This window comes from Otolemur garnettii, unplaced genomic scaffold (genome assembly GCF_000181295.1).
Source record: "Otolemur garnettii isolate 467f Iridium unplaced genomic scaffold, OtoGar3 scaffold00028, whole genome shotgun sequence".
Taxonomy (NCBI): Eukaryota; Metazoa; Chordata; class Mammalia; order Primates; family Galagidae; genus Otolemur; species Otolemur garnettii.
In genome coordinates, this window is record NW_003852423.1 from 4,846,484 (window position 1) to 4,872,821 (window position 26,338).

General features: G+C 40.4%; 1 protein-coding gene across 2 annotated transcripts in view; it reads right to left on the bottom strand.

Annotated features, from left to right (window-relative positions):
- RAPGEF5 (Rap guanine nucleotide exchange factor 5) overlaps positions 1–26,338 on the bottom strand; it is a 237,168-nt gene that overhangs the window by 186,345 nt on the left and 24,485 nt on the right. For both annotated transcript variants that reach the window (XM_023512415.1, XM_023512414.1), the window contains exons 2-4: positions 7,472–7,522; positions 5,371–5,477; positions 566–687 (exon numbers count right to left, since the gene is read on the bottom strand). In XM_023512415.1, coding sequence (XP_023368183.1) covers positions 566–687; positions 5,371–5,477; positions 7,472–7,522 — 280 coding nt within the window. The remainder of the gene's footprint in view (positions 1–565; positions 688–5,370; positions 5,478–7,471; positions 7,523–26,338) is intronic.

The following is a 26,338-nucleotide window of genomic DNA, read 5'->3' on the forward strand; positions in this document are numbered from 1 at the left end:
ATACAGCTAAATAAAGAATCCAGACTGCTTGATTTCTAATCCTTCAATTACCTGGGCTCTGCTAAGAAAAGAATTAATCTATCATCTATTTTAGTTCCCAGTTAACATCTATTTTCTGTTCTATTAAAACATCTGATTTTCATAGGTCACATCTCTAAGTGTTCATGATTACTTAGTGTTCATGAATGGCATACATATTCTATGCATAAAATCAGTTTCTGATGATTACTCCAAGTACAATAAGATAAATCACACACTCAGAGCAGCTAAGGATGTCGCTGATTAGAAGAAAAAAAGTTTGTGAGCAGCATTTTGAGTAGCAAAGGAAAAGGGTAAGAAAGACTCTCATAGGTAGTAAAGTCAACGAATCGATAAGGGCCTAGTTGCTTTTACAAAAGGTGTGAGCGAAATAAGTGGATCAAAAAATGACCTGTCACTTTTACCTAGGAAATACAAGAACACAAATATTTACCTTCTATCCAGGTAACATTCTCAAGAAAATCAGGTATGTTTTCATCTGATAGCTTAATAACGATGCTATGTCTTCAAAACATTCAATACTAACCTGATGACATAATTCCCATGTCCAGTAGGAGCTGCCAGACCCCTATGGCCATGGATCTGCATTGGACAAAAGGACAGTGTTCCAGAAGCCAGTCTACCAGTTCTGACCCAACACAGCTTCTCCTAAACAAAAACAAAGCCATTCACAGTAAGACATTGTTGCCACCCATCTTCAAAAAAAATTGGTATTTAATACCATACCTTTAATGTGCTTGCTTTTTTAAACAAGCAACCCAAGAATAATAACATACTTCTTATTCACTTTTCAAATTAAAACTCAAATATCACTTCCTTTGCAAAACTGAAGAGTCAAATTCTCTTACACTTTTTCTTTCTTTGAGTCAACTAACATTAGTAATTATCAATCTGCTCCCTCACTAGAAAATCATTTCCAGGAGAATAGGGACTTTACATACTCAATGTTAATTCCCCCAAATTAGAACAGTTCATACACAGAATACAGTAAATTCCCCAAATATCTTTGAATAAATGAAAGAATAAGTTATAGCAGCCTTTTAAATAAAGATAATGTGTTACCCTGGTAAGCTACATACCTCAAGTTGGTAATGATAAACTTTGGTTTGAATATGTATAGATTTTTATCTAGTCCCTCGGAGAACAAAAACAATTCCAGGGTTAGACAAAATTGAGACTATAGTCAATAGTATAGAGTTTTGTTTGCTACTCCTGAAATATATCTCAAAGAACAATAAATTTGATTGCTAATTCTTTTTAATATAATCTAAGCAACTTAGGGAAGAAGTCTAGATTATAAACCCATAAACCCAAATGTATGTATTGGATTCCACTAATCACACACACAAATCATCTATGTAATATACCTTAAAACATTCTATTTTTGAAATGCCATAACCTGGTACTATCATATAAGCAGTATCTTCATACCTACTTTTCCATCTTTATCAGCCTCAGATTAAATTTTTTTAAAAAACATTGGTGGAAATATGTGGTTTTGGTTCACAAAAAATTCAGTGAATGGTATATTATGTAATGGTTATATAATAACCTTTATATAATGGATCAAGGGATCAGGAGATATCAACATTTATTTGTATTCCTAAAGTAGACAGTGACTATTTTGTATCTCTTATCATTGGCATAGTCACACATACCCCAGAATCACATTGTAACCAATAATATGAAGAAATGCCAAGAGGTGACGAAAGATTAGGTAGTGAACTTTTCTGCTAAGATATTTAATCAAATATTCTCATTTTTAATAAAGCATCTTTTTTTTTTTTAAGTACAATATCACTGCTTGAAAGATAAGCCAATTCTGGACAAATTTACTTAGCTGCAAGTTAGCATTAAGACAATAGAAAGATTAACAGTCAAATATATGGATTTTTTTTTTTTTAACAAAATGAGAAAACAGATGGCAACAAAACAGGCGATTAGATCACACAGACAAGATTAACTTCTAATTCTATAGGACACCTTTCATGTTAAAGGTTCAAAGTGTTAATTAACTAATTAATTCCTCAACACCTCTGTCACTTAGCCAGCATCTTAAGGCTTTGAAAGCACTTTTATCCCATGGATTAGATACTGTATCACTTTAGTTCATATTCTCACAACAATGTAGCTGCTCAGCTTGCTGAGTGCCTGACATCACCTGGAACATGAAAGCACACAATGAAATATTTACCAAACAAACTAAACCACCAAATTGCAAAAGGTGGTTAGATAGATGCATCTGCTCTGTTTGTTTACAGGGGATAGTGAAGAGGCTTCTCAACTGAGGTTTCTCAAAAATTGTGCTAAGGAGTCACCTGGGATATCCTAATCTTTCTCAGCTTCTGATACAGCAAAGCTGAGTGAGACCTGGGCATTCCTAACAGGCTCTGGGGTGACTCTCTCCTTTCTCATTGGAAAGGGTTCACCATTTTGTTGTTTTTCTGGCGGGGAAGCAGTGCTCTGAGTCAATATGGTAAAACAGTGTTGCCATGACAACATTAAAAACTGGGCCCCACTCTTTTATCAAGCTGCTGTTCCAGTTGCACAAGACCCCCTTCTACCCTCTCCCCTATCTTTACCATGTTTCGAATCACTTACAGTGATCCCTCTGCACCAGGGAAAACATTAGGGGTAAGGGTAAACACCGTCACTAATACCACCCAAACAAACACCATGAGGTGAATTGCTTCTGTATTTAACTCCTACCCCCAGGATTGGCTGACCAGGTTTGGAACAATCTGCTTAAAAAACCTAAATTCACAGGACTTAAGGGAGAGCAGTGCGGAAGAAAACAGAGATGGTTAGAACAGAGCAATCTAAATACAGGCAACAGTTCTTACCCACAGTATATTTTCGGTCTTGGACTCAATCCAGAAACTGTTCCAAGTACATGTAGATCTAACTACAGTTGCAATGCTAGGTAGGAACATTGTGATATGGAGGTGATTAGCTGCAAAGCCACGTGACTGCCATACAAAACATGGACTCAAGCAATCCCCAGAGTTGGAGTGATGGTATGTGTGCCAAGAAAACAAAGACTCATAAGCTAGCGTGATTCCTAATACAGCACAAAATGAATAGAAAACATTTCAAAGTTTTAAAAGTGAATTATCATGGGGCACAAGGGAATTACCTCAACCCACTACCAGACAAATGAAAAAGATCCATCCCTGGCAATCATATGAGCACTTTGTGTTTAAGCCCGGAACATTGATTACTCCTTAGATTATAGGTTCTGGCCTTATCATGGCAGAAGTCGAGTCAGATGTGTTTAAGGGTAATGTCATCATCTACTAAGGAATAAAAGGAAGTTCTGTGGGACGTGCTCCAGTCATCACAGCGCCCCTCACTCCCTGTCCTATGCTCTAAAGGAATCCTCCTCAGACTCTAAGCTGTGAATCCCTAATGGGAGGAAAAGGGTGGGTCTTGGAGCTTTTCCAGAGCTTCATGAGTCTATATACACACAAAAGCATTATTTAGAAACAGAGTATGTATATAGCCTATCTATGGCATATTTTTCAAAACTTATGTAAATACCATAATGATTAATTAAATATAGGATTTTAAAGTTTTAATTTCCTGTGGTTCCTCCTGACACTTCATATTTGCTCATTTACTGACTCAGAAGAATACAGATTCTGCTGAGTTTTTGATGTTACAAAAGTAGGTGGTTGCAGAGAACGGTTACTAACTGGAAAGCAGCATGAAGGAACTTTCTGGAGCATAAAAATCCTCAGCTCTTGATAACAGTTACGTAGCTAATGATCTCATAGGTGTGTAACGAATAAAAATTCATCAAACTATACACTTAAGATTGATTTCATTATAGATAAAGTATGCCTCCATACAAAGGGGGTCTTCTTACTCCTATTGGAATCTGGGAATCACTATCCCAAAAATCTAGGCCGTGATGAACTTTTTTCGATCCGTGGTAAATAAAAAACTGAAATAGTATAATGAGTTTATCATAAAGCTAAATGTATTTAACTTAAAGGAACATCTTTTATTCTAAGACTACTTCTTACTTTTTTTTGGTGTCCCGTATTCTAGGTATTCTTCCTACTTTTTACAATGGTGGGGTGTCTGTCCAACCTTTTTATTTTTCCTTTCACATTAAATATACAAACACTAAGGACATCTGATTAGCAAAAAAAGAAAAAAGTCTGTGGACACTTTCTGTGATATCAGACACTACAGATAAGCAAAAAAAGTCCTCACAAAATCAGCTTATGGCTGGACTCACTGGACCACAGTTTGGACACTCCTGCTGGTAATTACAATGTCATTTCTTTAGAAAGGAATAGTAATAACAAATAGTAATGTTTTTTTTTTTCTTTTTGTTTAGTTTTCTTTTGCATTGTTTGGTGTGGTTTAATATCTTTATTTGGCAAAATAAAAAGCTAATAATTCACTTTTGCTTTTTCCTTTAAATTGTTCCATGAAATAAAGACATATATCAAGCTTTCTAAGTAACTGCCTTTGCGGTCCAGCTGTACTTAAAAACTGGCCAGTAAACCACTTATTTACTCTAGAACTTCTGCCGTTGTTCACTAACTAAAACAGACTGTTGCCATCCCGCTGCCAACCCGCCTCTCCCCTCTCCTTTTGCACCCAAACAGGCGGCTCACTCTCACCAAGAGTCAGAGCAATTCTCTGCCCGTGGACCTCCAAGGAATCCTTACAGAGCCTTCATCTGGTCCCTGACAAGGGAATCCATATTGAAGTCCCTAGTGCAGCACACACCCCCAGAATAGTACAAAATATCATATCTCAGAGGAAGCAAAACAGGGACTCTCTCAGGAACCCATCCATGCTTGTGGCTGGGAACTCCATACCCAACTTCACAGCCAGGAGTCCAAACAAATGTACAATTAAGTTCAACAAAAAGTCATCGCTGGCTCGATGCCTGTGGCTCAAGCGGCTAAGGCGCCAGCCACATACACCTAAGGTGGTGAGTTCAAATCCCCAGCCCAGGCCCGCCAAACAACAATGATGGCTGCAACCAAAAAATGGCCAGGCGTTGCGGCGGGCGCCTGTAGTCCCAGCTACTTGGGAGGCTGAGGCAGGAGACTCGCTTGAGCCCAGGAGTTGGAGGTTGCTGTGAGCGTGATGCCATGGCACTCTACCCAGGGGGATAGCTTGAGGCTCCGTCTCAAAAAGAAAAAAAAAAAAGTCATCACTAATAGCGTCAAGAGACAGAACAAACAAACCCTTCCTATGGCTGATAGAGCCCACCTCTCCTTGATCAAGGTTATAATTTTAGCACAAGTTGGGTTTTTTTCTTCCCACAAGGAGAATTTTTGACAAGGTGTTAGAAAACTGTGTTACCTGTAAAACCCCTTGAGGTTCACTCTGTCCTTTATCAGGTCAGCTGCCTGAACGATAATAATATTCCTCAATGCTCTTCCTGCACAAGAAGAATTCTCTCCGTAAATCTAAATAGAAAGAACATTCACTGTAAACATATAACAATGTGACGATTTGTGAGCTACCAATAGCGTGCTATCTATGGAAAATTCAGACCACGTCCCTAAACTTGAGACACATTGCAACCAATATAGCTATAGATCTTTAATCACCTGATTTTATTTTAGCTACTGTTCACTTACACTGTTAAGCTATAACTATTTTCCAAACGCTGAACTGATTCAACTACATTTATAAGCAATTTCCTCACACATGAAGTTCAATGTAACGTATCCACTAGTTTTTAAATACAGCGCTTCTATCAACAGCAAATTGAAGACAATATTATATATTAACTCTGCCATGCTGCTAATGAAATCATATAAAGGACTTGGAAGATGGGAAAATATTTTTCCGATCTAGCAAACATGACACAATTTGACAGCAGGCTGCTCTGCTCTGAAGCTTCATTCAACGGCAGAGTTTGCAGTTAATTCCAAGCATCCTGGTTTATCTATCTCATGATTCCATCTATCAGATAAAAATGTCACTTAACTTCCTTTTCTAATCTTCTAATTCCCCCATGTGAGTCTCTGATTCTTGGAGGAAGGAGAGGGTGTCCCTTAGATCCAAAAAAAGCCTAGATCCTAATACTCCCTCCTCCTCTGTAACAGTACCTTCCTCCACAGTGCAGAGCTGTGAAGGATGCGACATGGAAACAAGCCATCTTCACAAGGTAAAGGCGCACGAAAATTTATAGTAATTTTATATTACGTACTAGCGTGTAAATGCTTGCATCGTTTTATTTTTTTCTTATTGATTTTCTCTGCACCTACAAAATACAAATCTTCTCTCAAAGCAAACAAATTGATAATATATGGATTATGACTTGCTGGGGAACACATCAACCCCATCCTTACCCTTCATTTATTTTCATGGTATCATCTCCTAACTACAACCAGATCTGTGAGAAGGGCATGTAATTATTTTTAACATGTTAAAACTATTTCTTTCTGGGGGCAGTGCTTATGGCTCAGTGGGTAGGGCACTGGCCCCATATACCAAGGGTGGTGGGTTCGAACCCAGCCCTGACCAAACTGCAACAAAAACTAGATGGGCATTGTGGTGGGCACCTGTAGTCCCAGCTACTCAGGAGGTTGAGGCAAGAAAATTGCTTAACCCCAGGAGTCGGAGGTTGCTGTGAGCTGTGACGTCAGAGCACTCTACAGAGGGCGACAAAATACAGCTCTGTCTCTAAAAAAAAAAAAAAACAAAGCATTTCTTTTTTTAACAAAATGAAGCTTGAACAAGCCAGGTGATAAAAAGCATTCCCAAGGCGGAGGTCTGCGTCAGCTGACACTTGACTAGTCCTGACATCGTAGTTCATTCATTCAGTCATTCAAAAAGTACGTAATGAGCAGCTGTCAAGTGTCAGGTCTGTTCTCAGTGCTGGGGATATAGTGGTCAACAAAGAAGAAAACGTCCCAGCCCTCATAAAGTTCAGTCTCCTGGTAACCTAAAAAATGCAACTCTTTGTCGACTGATTCTTGGATGCAACACAGTGAAGATAGCCTCATTTTTTTCTGACCAATGGACACACCAGAGATAGTCCACCACTAATAGATAACATTAAATATAAATCCCTTTTTAAACAAAGTTCTTAGTATAAAATACACACTATCTGTAACACACAGTGTTTCGATCAACAAAGCAATTTGGAAAATATTTACATTACAAAGCTACTCTGCCACACTGATAATTTGCTCACGTAAAGCATTTAGAAAGTGGGAACATCTTTTTTCTTTTCTTATCCAGTAAACATCTTGAATCATGACACAATGATCAGAGCATCTCAAACACCTTTGCTGTGCCATCTCTAGGGGAAGAGATGATGTGATCACTGCAGCATCCTTGCAAAACTCCATGTGGTCAGGAGCAACGAGAACAGCTATAACTCAAGAATTCTATACCCGAGTTTGTCCATCATTATTACAGAAAACGCAATAAGAGAGAAGAATCATACCTGGGAAGGCGTGTGTTCAAGATAGGGATTAGAAATTCTTCTTGATAGAGTCTATTTTAAAACAAAGAAAAAGAAGAAATTAGAACCAAACAGAAACCCTGTACCAAAAGGGCAAAATACATGCAACAACAGCAGGCCCAGGAATTGTCTATGTTTAAAAATGGGCTTAAATTTCATGTCATGGGCCATACGGGTTGGGGGTCCTTATTCTCACCTGATGTAAACATTGATCAACATTCACATCGACAGAACAGGACACTCCACTTGAACAGCTTCCAAGTTAACACAAGCAACAGAAATGCAACAGAAAGACTGGGATTTTTTTTTCTGTACTTGTCACTTTATTCTTAATGTGATTTGGATTCCGTTTCTCCCATCCTTTTTCTCCCACCATACCCAGAAATGACGCATTAGCTTCTCCGTGGCTTTCCTGCTCTCCAATCACACCCTCTTCAGGCCACCCTGCAAACCTCAACACGCTTCCACTTACAATGGTCCCTGATTGCTTATGTGAGTCCAGCCAACCTCTGCCTTTCCAAGTGCTGGCTCACCACAGCCTGTCTCCAATAGGTTTCTAGTATTCTCTTTGCACCTCCCAGCAAAGATTCCTCAATTTAGCAAGATTTCCTTGTCAGAAGATCTGCCCACTCCCACCCTACTTCTGTGTATGCCATTTTCCATTTTAAAAGCCCTCTGTCTTCCTTGATGTTCCCCTGAATCCCACCAGATTTCCAAGTCCAGATTTGCAGGCTCCTCCTGCCTGGGGTTGTTCCCCTTTGGAACACTTTGTTTATGCGACAGTTAGTCTGGCAGCACCCAGGAGCTCTGGGGTGTGGGCTGTTTTCTGTGCCTGCATTGGCCCCAAGTCCATAAGCTCCTTGAGGGAGGCTGGCAGCTTATACTGCTTTGCTTTTATGGCACTAGCACACAACCTTGCAGGAAGATGTTTATTTTTCTATTTATTTACATATCCATATCAACTTAATAAGTATTTGCTGAATGATTTGATTGCAGGAGCTAATTGGTCCTTCCTAACAACAATCCAGGAAGCAGAGTATCGCCCACATGGGCCTGAGCACATCAAAGAATTATTATCATTTTCCACTGCAGCATAAGGACAGAGAAACAAAAACAGAAACGAATATTTATTGAACTTCCAACCTATTGTTTAAAGCTGTCAACAACTGTACTCTAAGGCTCTGTCTTTTGAGATCCCATCCTTTTGCCTTCTCCACTTCTTGGAATAATTTTCTAGATTCATGAAACACATCCTGCCATTTATCACCTTCCAGCAACTAAACCTTCTACCAAACTTTAGTCTAAAAAGAGAATGTCCATTCTGCCCCTTCCCCAGTCCACATGGCTCCCACACTACTTATCTTCTAATTAAACTGTAATAAAATGTAGGAACTCTTTACCTGGAAATGCCAATTGACACTGTGCTAAAGATTTTCAACAGGCTTCAAAGAAAATATATTTGATAAGGTAAATAGCCCATTTTTACTCCCACCCTTGTGCCCTACTCTATATAGACTTTCAAACTGCCCTTCCTAGGCCTTCTGCAGTCTGAGCCTATGTAATATATTCACTTATGGAAATACTGAACAACTTGAAACTTGCATATGTACCAGATTATATAAAGATGAATCATCATGAAAATTTATTTTTTTTCTTTCAACAGGGGAGACTTTAAAAAATCATCATGGCAGACCAGAACTCACATTCTCTATTACTTGTCTAATTGCTAAATCAGTTCCACAACAGCCACTACTTTGGATGATCTAGTTAAAGATAAAGCGTTTAGGTTTTTGAGAACTGGGCAGGGGCAGTTTCACAAAAGAAAACCAACCATTTGCCTTCCTCTCAGCGGCCATCCTGAATCTGGCTGTTTCCACACTAGTGTTACACTCACACAATTCCACTTAACAGAAACTACCCCCATGGATGGCTTCTTTCAAAAGGCTGGCGAGTAAATGAAGCCAGGGGATTCTTCTATTCTGGCTTGGTAACAGTGTTAGATAAGCTACTAGGCCCCAGGGGATCCACAAGCGCAACATAGTAACTGTCTTTTACAGGATACAATTCCTAGGTTTGTTTTCAGAAGCTCCTGTGAAGTCTTCCCTTCACTGGTCCCAGGAGATCTCTATTTCATTAACACTCTGGGACAGCAGTTCTCAAACTTGTTAGCTGGGCCCAGGGAAGCCGCAGAGCTCTCTGTAGAACTCAGTGAAGTACTGACTTATCAAACCTAAAATAATGATCATAACTGTACTTTTGTACAGACTACTTTATGTTAGTTTTCAGTTCTGACCAAAAATAGCAAGTGCCAAAGATTTAAGGGTAAAAAAAAAAAAACCAAGGGGTATAGTTCATCTGTTACCTCATTTTTAACAGGTACTGGGAAAGAACTGCTACTTGATTTCATCAGAGGAATACTACAGGCCAACCCACTGCTGCTCCAGGCAGCATTTACCACCAAGAATATTACAAGAACACCCAATGCAGCGCCCCTTCCATGTCAACATGCTTTCCTTAACATACACCTGCCTGAACGGTTTTCATCCTTTCATCCTGCTTAGCTGGATTTTTTTTTTTTTAAAGACACAGTCTCACTCTATCACCCTGGTGTCATAGCTCACAGCAACCTCCAACTCCCGGGCTTAAGCAATCTTCTTGCCTCAGCCTCCCAAGTAGCTAGGACTAAAGAAGCTAGCTACCAGGTCTGGCAATTTTTTTCTATGTTTAATAGAGATGGGATCTTGCTCTTGCTCAGGCTGGTCTCAAACTCCTGAGCTCAAATAATCCACCTGCCTTGGCCTCCCAGAGTGCTAGGAGTACAGGTGTGAGCCTGGGCACCCGGCCTACATTCATTTTTGAATGAATGGCTTCATTTCTCCTTTTCTCATTCCAAGGCTTTCTCTCATCACTCCTGGGGCAGTTTACTTCCATTCATTTCATATTTACAAAGCTCCTACTGAACTCCTGGCCAGGCACCACAGGAGCTTCCAGAAACAGACACATGAACGAGATACCATCCCCCATGTGGAAAACCCACTTATCAGAAGAACATTTAAACCTGTGAATTCTCTGTCTTAATCCTGATTTCCCTATCAATTTGCTCTATGACTTGTGTATCCAGTGCAGGTTATCCTTTTAAATGGCTCTCACCACAATGAATATGATGCCTAAACAAGGTGGTAATTCCTTATTTCCCCTGTATTTTGAATTTAGAATTACTGAAGCTGCTTGCAATGATTCTTTGATGAAAAACACATAAATCTCAGAGAGAGAAGAATGCTAATAACACAAATGGAAATAGATTTTAATTAGCATTTATTTCTCCTTCTTTCCATTTTAATGAGCCATGGAAAATGGTATCCTAAGTGATTTCAGGCAAATCTCATATTGTAAGCATGTATTAGAAAATTACAATACTTCAGTATTTATAAATGGACTTTCAGAAAAAAAAATAATGGCATGACGCAAAAAAATAATTGGCTAGCAACAATGTATTCTTTTTTTTTTTAACTGAGTGTTCACTAAAATTAAAGCATGATAGTTCATGAAGCTAGGTCTGAAGCAAGCAGGGAACTCATTCCAGAATTGCTAAAAATATCTTGCTCAACTATGTAATAGACTTAAGGCAGCACATTGTTCATCAGCTCTTAAAGGAGACAAGCCCATTTTTCATCAGCTCTTAAAGGAGATGCCTTAATACCATTCTCTGATGCAGTTAAAGTATGTAGGCTACTAAGGAGTAAGAGAAATAAAACCAGAAAGACTAAATCACTTCAATCACCACAGAAGTATGACCTGTCCTCTTACTACTATGAACCACCAAGAACTACCAAGTTCATTGATAATGAAACATTCAGTTCATGACATAACTTTCTGCTAACTTTGACCACTGTCCCTTTTCCCATTCTGGAGATCAAGCAGAATATAAGGTAGAATAAGTAAACTTGATTTTCATCCAAACCTAGGAAACCAAAAGGCTTATGCAACTGGTGGTCACATATATTAAGAGATTATAGAATAAAATCACAAGGGCTATGATCTATAAAACTGCCCAGGCGATTTCTAAGACTGTGGGTCCTACTTAAGACCCAAGTTAAACTCATATGTCAACCAAAGCTCATTCAAGGTTAAAAGGACAGAATCCCGCTAGACTGCAGGCTTCAGAATACCCAGTCATCAAAGTCAGGCATAATGAAAACTGGCAACGTGAGCCAATTGCTGAGATGGAAGGGCAGGGAACCACGACTCTCCTGTGAGCTCCGGTTACAATTCAGGGCCACAACCATTTCCTCAGGGCTCCAAGGGGCATGCCTGCAGCAGCCAGCCGCAGCCACAAAGGCCAATTGTAATAATATCTTCTTAACATAGCAAGGGTACACCAGAGTCAATGATGTTTTAAATGATATTTTTCTACTGCTCTGTGATATGTTAAGAAAGTAGAAAGGAATGTGACAGAAGTGCTTACTGGGTACCTCCTTCATCTTAAGCACTTCCCCTAGTAGTAAATGTACCCACCTATTCCTATTTTTAGAGATAAGAGGACTGAAGATCAGAGAAACAAAGCATTTTACTTAAGGTCCCAAAGCAGGGAATTTAAGAATCAGGACTGTGACAAATTTTGATTAATTCCAAAGCCACCACTGTATTTTAACACGTTCCCTCTACTATGTGCCTGGAACTACATTAAGTATTTTGCATGCATCATTACTTAAAAACTCTGAGGTAGGTACTGTTATTAATCCAATTTTGCAGATGAGAAAACTATAGACTTACAGAGAAAAATCAAGAAATTTGCAACCCAAGCCTATCTTTCTTTATTGCCCCATCCATGTATCTTTTAACACAGGAAGACACAATGATTTAACAGTAACATAACAAGTGCATCCAACTGCCATTAAGAAGTCACAAACATGTTAACCAGTTTCATGAAAGCATTTCAAATCGTATATAAAACCAGCACATTGTATCCCATAACTGCATTATTGTACACAGCTATGATTTAATTAAAAAAAAAAAAGTCACAAACAGTATATGCTAGATCCAGGGATTCTCAGCCATGGCTATAAATAGAACCATCTGGGAAAGTCAAGGAAAACAAAGCAGGTTCCCAGGGACCATCCCAGACATACTGAATTAGAATCTCTGGGAGGGGGTCTGGGCAGTTTTGTCCCAAGTCTCACAGGTGGTTCTAATGTGCAGCCAGGTTTGAGTAAAACTGTAAAAATAAGTGATTGAATGGCAATTTGAACCTCTTCTCATCCACTTCAACGATGGGGCTTACACAGGGCTGAAGCATCACCTCCCTCACATGCCTTGAAGAACGAAGGTGAGGTACAATCATTTGCCAACAGCACGGGGATCTGAGGCTGAGCCTCCAAGTGGTTTGTGTAAAACAAAAAGCCACTGTTTCAGCAAATCTCACCCTGCACCTGCTCTTATGGTATGTGTTTTCCATATACCCCTTCCTAGACATAGCCCTAAGCTAAAATTTTTTTTGTCTGCATAGCAGCATACTACCTATATACATGACTTCAGAAAGAGAATACTCTTTTGATGGCATCAGTAACATTAAACTTAATTTTGACTTCTCCCATTATTAAAGGGCTCTATTCTAGTATAAACATGTTTCCCTACTTAAAAGATAAAGTAGAAAATGAAAGCAGGCCCTAGGAATACTTAGAAACATTTCATAATCTTGCCTGCCTAGGGAGATAAAACAGCAAGAACCAGCAGCTTCTGGGAAAATACGCACAATAGGCACAACAGAAACAAATCCCAAAGCCTTACCAGTTTTCTTTTATTCCATACTTGGGAAAATATCTTTCTTTTTGGTTATATTTACAAACAAGAGAACACTATTGCCTGCCACAGTGGGCTTCCCTGATAAATGTAATCACAGAAAAGCCTTTAAAATTTAGGAATTTTGTATACTTTTTTCAGAAAAAAAGCTGTTACAGACATAAAAATGTTTGCCACTCCTTAATATGTCCACCATTTTTGTAGTCTACCGATGAAACTCTGTAAGTCAGTTGTTTTTTTGATTGAAAACAACTATTATTGGGCGGCACCTATGGCTCAGTGAGTAGGGTGTCGACTCCATATACCAAAGGGGGAAGGTTCAAACCTGGCCCCAGCCAAACTGCAACAAAAAAAATAGCCAGGCGTTGTGATGGGCACCTGTGGTCCCAGCTACTTGGGAGGCTGAAGAAAGAGAATCGCCTAAGCCTAAGAGCTGGAGGTTGCTGGGAGCTGTGACACCACGGCAACCTGCTGAGGGTGACAAAGTTTAAGATTCTGTCTCAAAAAAAAAAGAAAGAAAAGAAAGAAAAAGAAAACAACTATTATTTCAGCATTTGTTCAGTTTTCTACTGTAGGTGTTATTAAACAAAAATAATTTTAAAAATTTAGGCATCGAATAACTAATAATAACCCCCACCCATTCATACTTGCACTCCAAGATGGACCATTCCCATAGCAGCCAACATGAAGAAGCACCCACTGGCCAAATCTGGGACAATTTCAGCAGCAAAATAAATAATGAAAGTACTGACTTATAACCCATAGAATAAATATCTATGAGTCCTTACAGATGTAAGTAAAGTATTGAATAAATAAATGAATGGAGATGGGGGAGAAAGGACAGCCCTTCCTTACAGAATAATTTCAATTACTAACTGCAGTAATAAGAGAAAAACAGAAAAGCACCACTGAGCAAACATCACAGTAGTAAATGCTGCAAAGAATCATCAATGGATGTGGAGATTAGTGGACAAAAGCACAAGATATAAGATAGTGTAACAAAGTACCCACAGTGTCAAAGCACCTCCCCAAAAGATACTTAATAAGCATAGAGGAAAAATTAGTAACTTTGTAAGGGCGCTTAGCAGACACCACCTGCCCCAAGTGATAAGTTACGACCCATTGGAGGAGTGGTGACATCATCCACCTCCTAATAGGATGAACTGAGTGAGAAAGGTACGTCTGTGGTCTTTTTGTCTTAACACATACCTGAAGAATTTATCACTGGAATGTCAGACAACCCCAATCTGAGAGACATTCTTCAAAATAACTGGCTTGTACTCTGCTAAACTGTTGTGGTTAACTGAGACCAGTAAAAATTGAGGAACTCCCCCAGACTGGGGGAGACCAAAGGCAACTGATAACTAAAGGCGCCGTGTGATCCTGCACTGGAATAAGAACCTCACTGGGACAGCTGGGAAAACACAATCGGGTCTGCATTTTAGTCAATAAGGTGTATCCATGCTGGTTTTGACAACTGTACTGTGGTTATAAAAAATGTTAACATTTAGGGAAGCCAGGTGTGGTTATAAGGGAACTTCCTTTGTACTTTTGCAACTTTTACGTCTAAAATTACTTCGAAATGAAAAGTAATTTAAAAAAATTGTCTTTCTCATAAAGACATTCTCAAAAAAATTTAAATACAATTTCGAAATACAGCTTTCTTCCCCCCCTTCTAAATGCTGCACTGCTGTGAACATAACTTCCTCAGGCTGCAGGAACGAATGACTCTAACCGCTTTCCTGCCCATTCTGGGATCCAGCACCTTCAGGCAGATAGATTAATCTCTCTACAAAATCTCCTTACATACCATCTTGGGATTTTTAAAATGAGACAAATTTTTTTTAAAGGTTACCCTCCTGATGGCTCACCATCAATACCTCCCGGCTGCCCCTCCTTTCCACAAACCCTGCACAGCCAGGCAGTCATCGGGCTTCACTAGACAAACTATGAGTACCCACCCCTTTTTCTTCCCCCATGTCCAAGGCCTTGCGATGACCTCTGCTTTGTCTGTTTCTCTACATTTTCTACATCCTGCCTTTCCTTCAGTTCACACAAATGCTGCAGGAAGCCCCTCCCAGCCCTAGGCCTCTCAGGATGAGGCTGTCCCCCCCACCCACACTAGCACTTGTCGATATCTGCCACTAAGACACAATGCCTCCCCGCTCCATGTGTAGGTGTGAGAGAGTCCCGTCTACCAGCCTCATAACACTCAGTGAGGATGATGCCTTCCGTACATCTAGGACCTTCTACTATGGTGGATGGCACGAGCTGACCATCCGTGGTGACTTTCCAGACACTGACAATCTGCCAAGTGGGCATGACACCCACTGGCCCACCCCAACCACCGCCCACCCTTTGCCTCATTTCCCATCCCGGCCTCACGTGGTCATGCATGGAGAGAGCACAGACAGAGACTAGGGTGTACACAGAGGAAGTACATGTGTACGAGGATATACTGAATGACTTCTGTGCTTGTTTCAAAACTGAAGGATATATTTGAATACTGATCAATTCTTTGTAGTGAAAAACACTTAAGTTGTTTTGTGTGGGGTCATCAATAGGAAAAGAAAATCTCTTTTCCTTTCCTATATTACCATCAAATCAGAAAAAACCTTAGGCCAGGCACCTTTCTTCCCTTCTTTGACATCGAAAAGCAAATTAGTCTCTTACATCTTTCTTGTCAAGATGTTATGTAAATTTTTGAAAGCTGCAAAACAATAAAAGCAATAATGTAGAGTCTTCCAGTGGAAGAAAGAATTTAGAATATTAGTTCCACTTTTTTCTTTTTTTTTGTAGAGCTAGAGTCTCACTTTATTGACCTTGGTAGAGTGCTGTGGCATCACATAGCTCACAGCAACCTCCAATTCCTGGGCTTAGGCGATTCTCTTGCCTCAGCCTCCCAAGTAGCTGGGACCACAGGCGCCCACTACAACACCTGGCTATTTTTTTGTTGCAGTTCGGCCGGGACCAGGTTCGAACCTGCCACCCTTGGTATATGGGGCCGGCGTCCTACTCACTGAGCCACAGGAACCACCCAACTTTTTATTTTTCAATCACTCAACATATACAAAGAGGACAAAAAAGGAACACCAGATACGACCTCCTAGGGTCACTGGGCCTTCGTCTAAACTATATAAGACACTTGAGATTCAGGATTTCGGGGCCCAGGGCCCAAACTCAGCTGCTACCTGTTTCCATAAGGTTTTATTGCAACTCTCTGTGCCATTTGTTTATATATCAACACTGGCTGCTGCCCTGCTACAAGGGCACAGTTATCTAGTGGCTGGCAAAGTCAAAAGCATTTATTTTCTGACCCCTTATAGAAAAGGTTCACTAATCCTGATCTAGATTTCAAATCTTACAGAGCAAGAAGAGCTCTATAATCTCCCCAGCAATATATTCCATTGCTTAACCAGTTCTTGGGAAGAACTCTTTCATTTGGGGAACCAAAATTATCTCCCATTGCAATTCAAGAGTTCTTCCACGTTTAAGGCACATTTCCATTTCCACTCATGTGATATAAAAGCAAGAAGTGGCAGCCAAAATAAAAAGGGAGGAGGAAAGAGGAGGGACTAGCCAAAGGGAACAAAGTTTCAATTTTACAAGGTAAGTCCTAGTGATATTCTATATATCAAGGTGTCTATAGTTAACAATACTGTATTGTATGCCTTAAACGTTGCTGAAAGTAGATCTTTTGTTAGTGTTCTTATAACAAAAAATAATAAAGAAGATGGGAGGAAACTTTTGGAAATGGAGAAGGCTGTGGCACAAACCGTGGTGATAGTTTCACAGTGTACACCTACCTCCAAGGTCATCAAGTTGTACACATTAAATATGTACAGTTTAATGTGTCAATCATCCCTCCATAACATGGTTTAAGAAAAAAAGAGCAATTCGTTTCACAAACTCTTCCTTTTAAATTTGGAACTTCCAATCTATACCACAATCTAGACAAGTCTGGACTACACAAAACTGATGCTAAGGGCCACATCTACAAAAATACTATGAAATCCAAGAGTGCGAGTTGTTTCAAACATCTGAATCTTGTGCATAATATTCTCTCCACCTAGAATGCCTTTCTCTACATACATTTTCATATAGTTTATGTTAAAATGCATTCATATGTTCAAATCTCCTGTCAGAATTTTTTATGTGTTTCCAAGGCATTTTAAATTCCAGATACTTATTTACATTTGGCTTTCCCCTACTTCATCATAAGAATCTTAAAAATAGGGTCTATATTGTGTTCATATGTTAAATGTCCACAGTATCTAACAGGATGGCTTGCGGATAGTTAATTCTCACTAAATGTTCATAAAGGAAAAAGTCCAGTTCTCTTCATACCTAATTCCTTTCACCTTCTGGAGTTTACAGCTCCTTCCTCTGCAAACTGCACCTTCTCTCCTGGGAGCAGCCTTGCATGGCACTAAGAGCTGGGTTCACACTGCTGGGATTCAAAGCCCATCAGTGAAAACACAGGTAGTGAGAATAGGATGGAGTCAGGCTAAGGCAGACATGACACAGCTGGTCTGGTCTGGTCCTAAGTGACCTTCACCTCCTGTTTGTTATTGTTTTGTAATTTAGTTCCCACCCCAAACGTGCCCATCTTGAATAGTTTAGGAAATTCACTTTTGAATTGGAAATGTTGTAATAGATTGTAACTGAGTTGTGCTGTTTATTATTTGAAATAAGGGTTAGTGTGGTCTTTGCTGTGAACCATTATGTATAAAACTGTGATTTTGGAACTGGAAGATGAGAACAGACTTGGAGGCTACTCTCACTGTTCTTCAGAATCCAGGGCCTTCTGACAAGTAAAGCTTGGTGGACCCATCCCCATCTCTGCATACCGGCGGACAGTGGCAGGCAGCCAGACCCTCTTCGTCACATAACATCAGCACCACTTAAAAATTGTGTTCTCCCACAAGCTATTTACCGTGTCTCCCGGAAAATAAGACACTGTCTTATATGTTTTCTCAAGAAGACACACTAGGGCTTATTTTCAGAGGATGTCTTCTCTCTGCACCGAAACGCATGGCATGGCTGCATAGCCATGCCCATCACTAGGTCTTATTATCAGGGTAGGGCTTATATTTAACAAATGCATAGAAATCATGCTAGGGCTTATTTTTTGGGTAGGTCTTATTTTCAGGGAAACACAGTAGTTTCTTTATGCTTGCTTCCACCTCTTCAAATGAGTGAAATAAAACCTACTCATAAGGTTGTTGTGAAGAATAAATGACTTAAAACTGTGATTCTCAAACTTCAGCATGCATCCAATACCGGGAGGGCTTAAACAGATTACTGGGTTCCTACCCATAAATTTGGTTCAGTAGGTCTGGCAGTAAAGCCTTTCTAACGAGTTCTCAAAGGATCCTGACACGCTGGCCCTAGGAAAACATTTTGAGAGCCACTACCTTAAAATTATATAAAGAGCTTAGAACAATGCACTACATGGTAAGTACCCAGGTGAACGGTAAGTGTTGTTATTGTTGAGCACTCAGTAAACTTTAGTGTTACTACATACATAAATGAGAATGTCCTCTGCTAGACTGTAAGCTTCTCAAGGGACAGGATTATGTGTTTTTCACCCACATGCTTAGGACATGGCAGTGTGCCTGTTACAAAGCAAGGCCAACGGAACACTAACAGAATTCTCTGCACTCCCAGAGAGAATCCTTTTACCCAAGGTTCCTCCTGGTCAGAAGGGCAAATAGGATGTATGAGAAGGAAAATTCTCCTCCTGGCCACATTCCCAGGGTCTCCCATCAGGCATCTTTTGGACACTGGCTATTTCACTGACTGACCCATAAGGGTTAGGTCCTATTCCCCATACCGGGAGTCGGGAAGAGCTTACCTGGAATCAGTCAGTATTATTAGGTTCTTGGGACCAGTTCCCTTTTCCAAATAGGTGTAAAATTTGTGTGGGCTTCTGGCATGGTAAAACCCTGCTGCCACCACTCACAGGTGACCTCAGACTACAGCCCGCGGGCCACATATGGCCCACCGAGGACATTTATCTGGCCCCCTGGGTGTTTTTGCCACCGCTGCCTGTCCTGCTTACCAGCTGACTCATCCCGGGGCTGCAGTCCGGCCCTCCAATCGTCTAAGGGACAGTGAACTGGCCCCCTGTTTAAAAAGTTTGAGGACCCCTGGTTTAGAGCCTTTTACATAAACACAAGTTTCACCTGGACACTGACAAATGAGAATCCTGTGATTCACTCTAAACCTACACTATGTCCTGATTATAACTACGAATCTGCCTTTGCTCTCCTAAATCTTTTAGTTAATACTTTTTAGATGAAAATAGAAATTAACTTTAGCAGCCTACAATTTCACATATATAACTTAAAAAAATCCTAAGTTGCACTTCCAAGATGGTGACACAGATCTGTCAGAAATTTGCAAATAATCCTAACAGCTGTGATATAACCCCTGAAGACTTTCAGTGTCAAGGTCATTTAGTACCGTTAAGAACTCTTATCACGGCTTATCTTTCACAATTCCAGTTAAAAAATTATCCTCTTGACCAAGGATGGTGTCTCTCATTGGTCAACCCCTGGCCATCTACCATAAGTGGTATTCCTTCCTCCTTTTCTGTACCGATCCCAGATAAAATTGTTAGCTTTGCTGTCCTTCACTTGCTACTTCACTGCCCTCAGTCAGCTGGCACTTGAGTCTTACCGGCTTGTGAAACTTGATTTACCCTGGGCCATATGTCCCTCCTTCTTGAATACATGTCTTTCTAAAACCTGGGTCCCTCAGAGGCTCACTTGAGAGCCACACCGGCTTCTATCACTTCTTTCTGCATTTCTAATACACTTGGACAGTATTACTATAGAATGGGAACTTCACTTACATCCTATGCCGCATTTCCTTTCAAGGCTTCCAGCTATGACATTCTAACTACGCTTCCCTTATGGTGAAATCAGGTTCCACAAAGTGCAGGGTTCCTAACAGGTTCACTTTCTCCTGAGTGTCCCTCTCTCTAATGGGAAAAGCCTAAGCAGCATCATGCTGCTTTGATGCTGACAAGTTTTATCCTAACTATGTCCTTACACTTTCCAACTCCTTGACACTGGGTTAGATTTCCTTCTGCCTCCACAGAAATCACCTTCTCTCTACCATGTTTCCCTGAAAATAAGACCTACCCAAAAAATAAGCCCCAGCAGGATTTCTATGCATTTGTTAAATATAAGCCCTACCCTGATAATAAGACCTAGTGATGGGTGTGGCTATGCAGCATATCTGCATAGCCATGCCCTACATTTCGGCAGGGAGCAGTAAGGAAGACTGGAATACCTTTTATCAGCCACAGCTCCTTTTTCTGAGCTGTTTGCACTTGTGTGGGTGCGTGGGGAGAGGGGCAACCGCGTCACTCCTTTCCTATTGTGCACATGCCAACAGCTAGGAGAAAGGAGTTCATGCATCACTAGCACCAGCCCCACCACCAAGGTCAGCTCCCCCTGTCAGGTTCCAGAAGAATATGACTTAACTATATTTGAATAAATGTAGATTGTTATATTATACTTAATAAAAATAAGACATCCCTTGAAAATAAGCCCTAGTGTATCTTCTTGAGAAAAAATTAAATATAAGACAGTGTCATATTTTCAGGGAAACACGGTAGTCCCCTTACTAAATTATTTCTTCTAACCTGTCTAGACAACTTTTATTTTATCTAATACCTCATTACAGAGAGTTTTTCTTAATTGTTTCCCTCCCCTACTCAACCAAGACCCACTACTATCCCAGCAAACATAGCCAGTAGTCACATTAGCCAGAACAAGAAACAGAGCATAAATCACGCAGGTCACCAGCGCATGTTTAGATGTTGTGGAATTCAGGGGAATGTCCAGATCTCCAGTTTCCTCTGGAAACTCCCCATATGTGGTAGCAGGCATCAACAAATGTCCGTCCTTCTTTCTCCCTGCTCATGCTACTACAACCACTCAGCAAATATTACCTTCCTCAGGCTCACAGCTAATGTGCAGGTGGCAGTAATCAACAATTATCTACAGCTTTCCTCCAAGTGTGGTCTGTGAACCAGCAGCATCTATATTACCTGAGTGCTTCTGGGAAATGGAGATTCTCAGGCTCCGCCCCCACCCAGACCTACCCAATCAGAAGATGACCCTTAACAAGATCCCCAGGTGAGTCACATCACAGTGAAACTTGAGAAGTGTTGATCAATAGATACACACCACCTACATGTGCTTCCTGCTGTAAATGTTTCTAAATTTAAAAAGGCCCTCAAGATGAGAGCACAGGTAGTGAGAATAAGGTTAGGGTACACGCAACACAGCAGGTCTGGTTGGTTTACCTCATGTCTTCCATCTTTGTTGTTTTGTTATTTTCAGCTTTAACCTAAAACTGTATATTTTAAGTAGCTTAGGGCGATTGATTTAGAAGATTACCTTTTGAATTGGAAATGCAGATTTGGATGGTGGGTTATGCCAATTTGTATTTATTAGTCATGGCTTATGCTGATTGTTATTTAAGATAAGGGTTAATTATTGTTGTTTAAGATAAGGGTTAACATGGTTTTTGCTTTGAACTTTTATGTATTAAACTCTGGCTTTGGAAATGGAAGGACAGAACAATTTTGGAGAGGCCACTCTCACTGTTCTCCAATATCGCTGGCCTTCTGATAACAAAGCTTATTGGAAGGGACCCCTTGCTAGGGTATATTTGTGACTAAAAAGACTTTTACAATCCATGGGTTATCCAAAGGCACAATTCCCTTTACTCCCCATGTGTACTCCTCTCCTGTGCCCTGGTCCAAGTACATAATGAAACATTATGTACCCACTACAAATGTTTTAAAGAGCTAGTAATATAAGGAGGTATTTTGGCAAAAAATAGAAAAATAGAAGTCAGTGAAACTGAAGAGACAATATAAGATCAATAACACTTAAAAACCAAACAGAATAGATTATACCAAAATGCTAATAAAATGGGCTCTGTGTGAGGGATAGAGTTTTGTTTCTTTTTAAACCTCCAAGTTTTCTACATAAATATATTACTTGTATAACTGGGGGGTAAAGCTATAAAACAAGATAAAATCTCCACTTTCACTGTCCTCCTGCCTTTTCTTTATAGGAAAGGCAAAGTTCACAGATAAAAATGGCAACTCTTTATACATAAAGGATTAAGAACAAGTCAAGTCTGCAGTCAGCAAGAAAGCCAAACTTTAGTTTGCTTTAGCATAAGTGTATTTATGGATAGGCAGAGGTGAGCTAAATCTCTAAAGAGGAAGAAAGATGGGATGAGGCTTGGTTCTGCTAGGAAGGATGTTTGCACCGCTGGCCCCTTTTGGCTCAGCGGGTCTACCTGGCCACTCTCTCTGCCTGCCTGTGAGAGATGAGTATGGAGAACACGGAGGTGAGGGAAAGACCCCTCCGTGAGGAAAAAACAAGCAGATAACAGGTTTTTTTTTTTTGGTCAATCCACCTTTACTGGAGGAAACGCAGTACTTTGTTTTAAAGAAGGCATGCCCTACTCCACCCTAGTGCCCAGTGGGCTCAGACAACCATCTCCAGCCGCCAGGCATGCTCAATGACCTGTTTGGCCAGTTCTGTGGAGGGAATGGTGGTGTCTTCCGGTTTTTGCTGCTGGCTGGCAAAACTGTAGTAGTGGTGGGGCCCAAGGACCCACCCTCACTTCTTGGCATCGTCTGTCAGCTTTTTTGGCCTCAGTGAAAAGGATTTTCTCATCGGCCTTCTCGATGCATCCAGCAATCTGAAAACTACAAATAGCAAAGTGGGAAGAGATGGGGTGGCCCTTCCCGTTCTAAACAGCCCATCACAGGTAAAGAGCCCTGCTGAAAGCTGCTGTTCTAAGAACATCATCGACTGGCATACTTGTTTTCTGGACAGTCCTGCTAAAGGGTTTGAGATCACTTTCTCTTGCCATTAGCCCCTGAACAATCAAATCTAACCACAAGAAAACAATTCAGGAAGAAAACATTCCAAAGTCAAATATCGATACTTGGGGGTTCTCAGTGTTTGGATTTAATTATGTCTGTACACAATCCGGTTCTGTATCTGCTTCAAAAGGAAAAGTGTGAGATATGCAATGGCTTATGATATGACAGCTACATTTAACAAGTGATCTGATGGCATGTGGTCAATGTAGTTTCTAGTAAAATTCAAATCTTTCCTCTCTGCCCCAGAGCGCAGGCAGTGCCCTCACTATTCACTCTGGGATATGTAAATTGCACTCGCCCTGAGTCTGAGTCCTGAGTCTTTCAGGTTTCAAGGCAGCTGCCTGTCTCCTAAAATGCTGGGGTTTCAGGCAGCTGCCTGGACCCCCAGTTCTTGGAATGTTCTTGGTTGAAAATGACACCCTAAAGTAAAACAAAGTTTATTGAAAAAGAGAATTGATAGGTTTACAGCATAAGAACAAGGTATAAGTTTAGAGAGCAAAATATATTCGCCAGAGACAGTGAATAGGCCCCCATTGTCAAGACAAGGAAAAAGCCAAAGAGGCAAAGGTTATAGCTGGAGATTCTCTTTTATACCACTTGAGTCAGGCCTACCTGGTGGTTCAGAGGTCACCTTGGAACCAGAGTCTTACTGCACATGTGGGCCTCCCATAAGCCTCTTTGAGAGCCCCTGGGGGAGTGTGGACTACTATGTAGATTTATGCTCATGACACGTTAATTAGTCTTAAGGCTGTTTTAGGTAGCCTTTACGACTCCTTCATACCTGTTGTTAGCCAGAGTCTTCTACGTCCTTTTGCAGTTGGCATGCTCAGTTCTGATTCGTAGATTGGAAGGGTGGTCCCTCCTCCAGGTGTGAGCAAGCACTTGGGACAAAATTAAGGTGGGTGGCACCAAGAAGGAAGCCTGCTGACCCCATTATCCGCTTCCCAGGCGAGCCACTCTAGCTAACTGGCTAACATGTCCAAAGCCACCACCACCCCCAGTTTGACGCAAGAGAATGCAGGTACTCAGGCTTCTGAAAATAGCAAGCCACAGGAGGAAACGGGCTTTACAGAACCCTGAAATATATTCAATTGACTACTTTTCCACACCGATCTTCTGCTGAGAATAATATTAAATTACCAAGACAATTGTTTTTAAAGCAGTTCCTAGGCTAGACTGAAACTATTTTAAAACTCATAGGTGGAACATAAAATGGAATGATTGAACCCTTTTCCTTTTTCCTAAGATTTACTCCCCTCTTGAGGTTATGAGATCCACAGAAGCTTGGTATTTCTACATCTTCTTGAGTTTGATCTTATGTGTGGCCCTTGAAATAAAAGGCTCAAGACCCCTTTAAAAAGTCATGGGAGATTCTGAGTTGACTAAGAAAATTCAAGAAAGAAACAGCATATTCGGAAGGGTGCCAGCAGTCGGCAGGCAAGCAAAGGTTTCCTTCTGTTTCTGTTCCATAGTTCAAACGTCATGAATTGGAAGAAAACTGCTAAAAGTAATGAAAAATCTTAGAAAATATTGTTAAAATCCGAGGATGCTGTTCTTAACGTTAAGGCTAATTCAAAAAAAAATTTAAAAAACGTCTAGGGTAAAAGCATACTTATAATAAAGCATTTTTATACCTTTCCAACTTTAAAACCATCTATGTAATATGATTCTGGAGACGGGTTGCAAAACCTTGTTACAGTGGGTGGCACCGGTGGCTCAAAGGAGTAGGGCGCCGGCCCCATATACCAGAGGTGGTGGGTTCAAACCCAGCCCGGCCAAAAAAACAACAAAAAACCCCACCAAAAAACCTTGTTACGGTACTTACTGCTACTGAATTGTGCAGTGAAAAATGGTTAAGATAGTAAATCTTATGCGTATGCTACAATTAAAAACAAAATTAAACTATGTTCGACAGATTCTGAAATTCTGAATATGCTTGCAAATTACAATCTCCAACGCCTCCAAGTTGACGGTTCTATGCCAGGAGACTCTGTCTTTAAGTGTTGCTATACCCCCATGCCACGTAGAGATTTCAATGCCTTGTCAAACCTTCTTAATTTCTGAGAGGTTTTAAATGGCAAAGTTAGAAATGTAATCAAGAGCAAATGACGCTCCAGGAGTTAATTAGCACAACTGTGTGCCCATGTTTTCTTCTTACAAGTGTAGTTAAATGCAGCACCAAAGTCATCCCACAAATAAATCCTTCAACATCAAGGTAAAAATAAAGACCTTTCCTCCTGAGGAGAATAGAACTTTCCTCTTTCTGAAAACTCACTTTCTTCTTCCACTCTCACCCACCTTTCTGTAGTAAATATTCAATGCTCACAAAAGGGTCCAACAGCTGAACCCCGTTTCTTTTTACTGAGACTTGACACACACAGGGAAACTTGTTTTTGAAAGCTTTCCAATTATAAATTAATTCTATGACTCACAGCAGGCAATTCCTTTCAATAACCCTCACCTAAGTCCTATGTATCTCAAGCCGGACAACACACACTTATACACAATCACGGTCCTATTAACCATCAGGGAATACATTATAAAACCTTTAACCACCTTCTCCCTGGCTTTCTCACACTCCACTGCGCCCGAGGGTGCAACCTACTTACTACAAGGCGCAGAGATACGATTGAAAAGGACTGTGGCTGTTTTCTCAAATCAACAGGCTTTTGACCTCTTTTTACTGCAACCCACAATAAGAAGCATGTTTCTTATGGTTACACAGGTCACGCAAACATATATATACATGTATGTAGCTGAATCGTGCTTTAAATCACCCCCCTACCCTGCCTGCCAAGTGAGATAAACTCGGGCCCTTTCACTTATGTGATAGATATATGCTCAGATATATGGCATTTCATTATGATTCTCCAAGTCTCATATTAGTCAATGAAAGAAAAAAGCCTCCACTTTTTTTTTTTTTAGAGACAGAGTCTCACTTTGTCGCCCTCAGTAGAGTGCAATAGTATCACAGCTCACAGCAACCTCCAGTTCCTGGGCTTAGGCCAGTGGTTCTCAACCTTCCTAATGCCACAACCCTTTAATACAGTTCCTCATGTTGTGGTGACCCCCAACCATAAAATTATTTTTGTTGCTACTTCATAACTATAATTTTGCTGGCT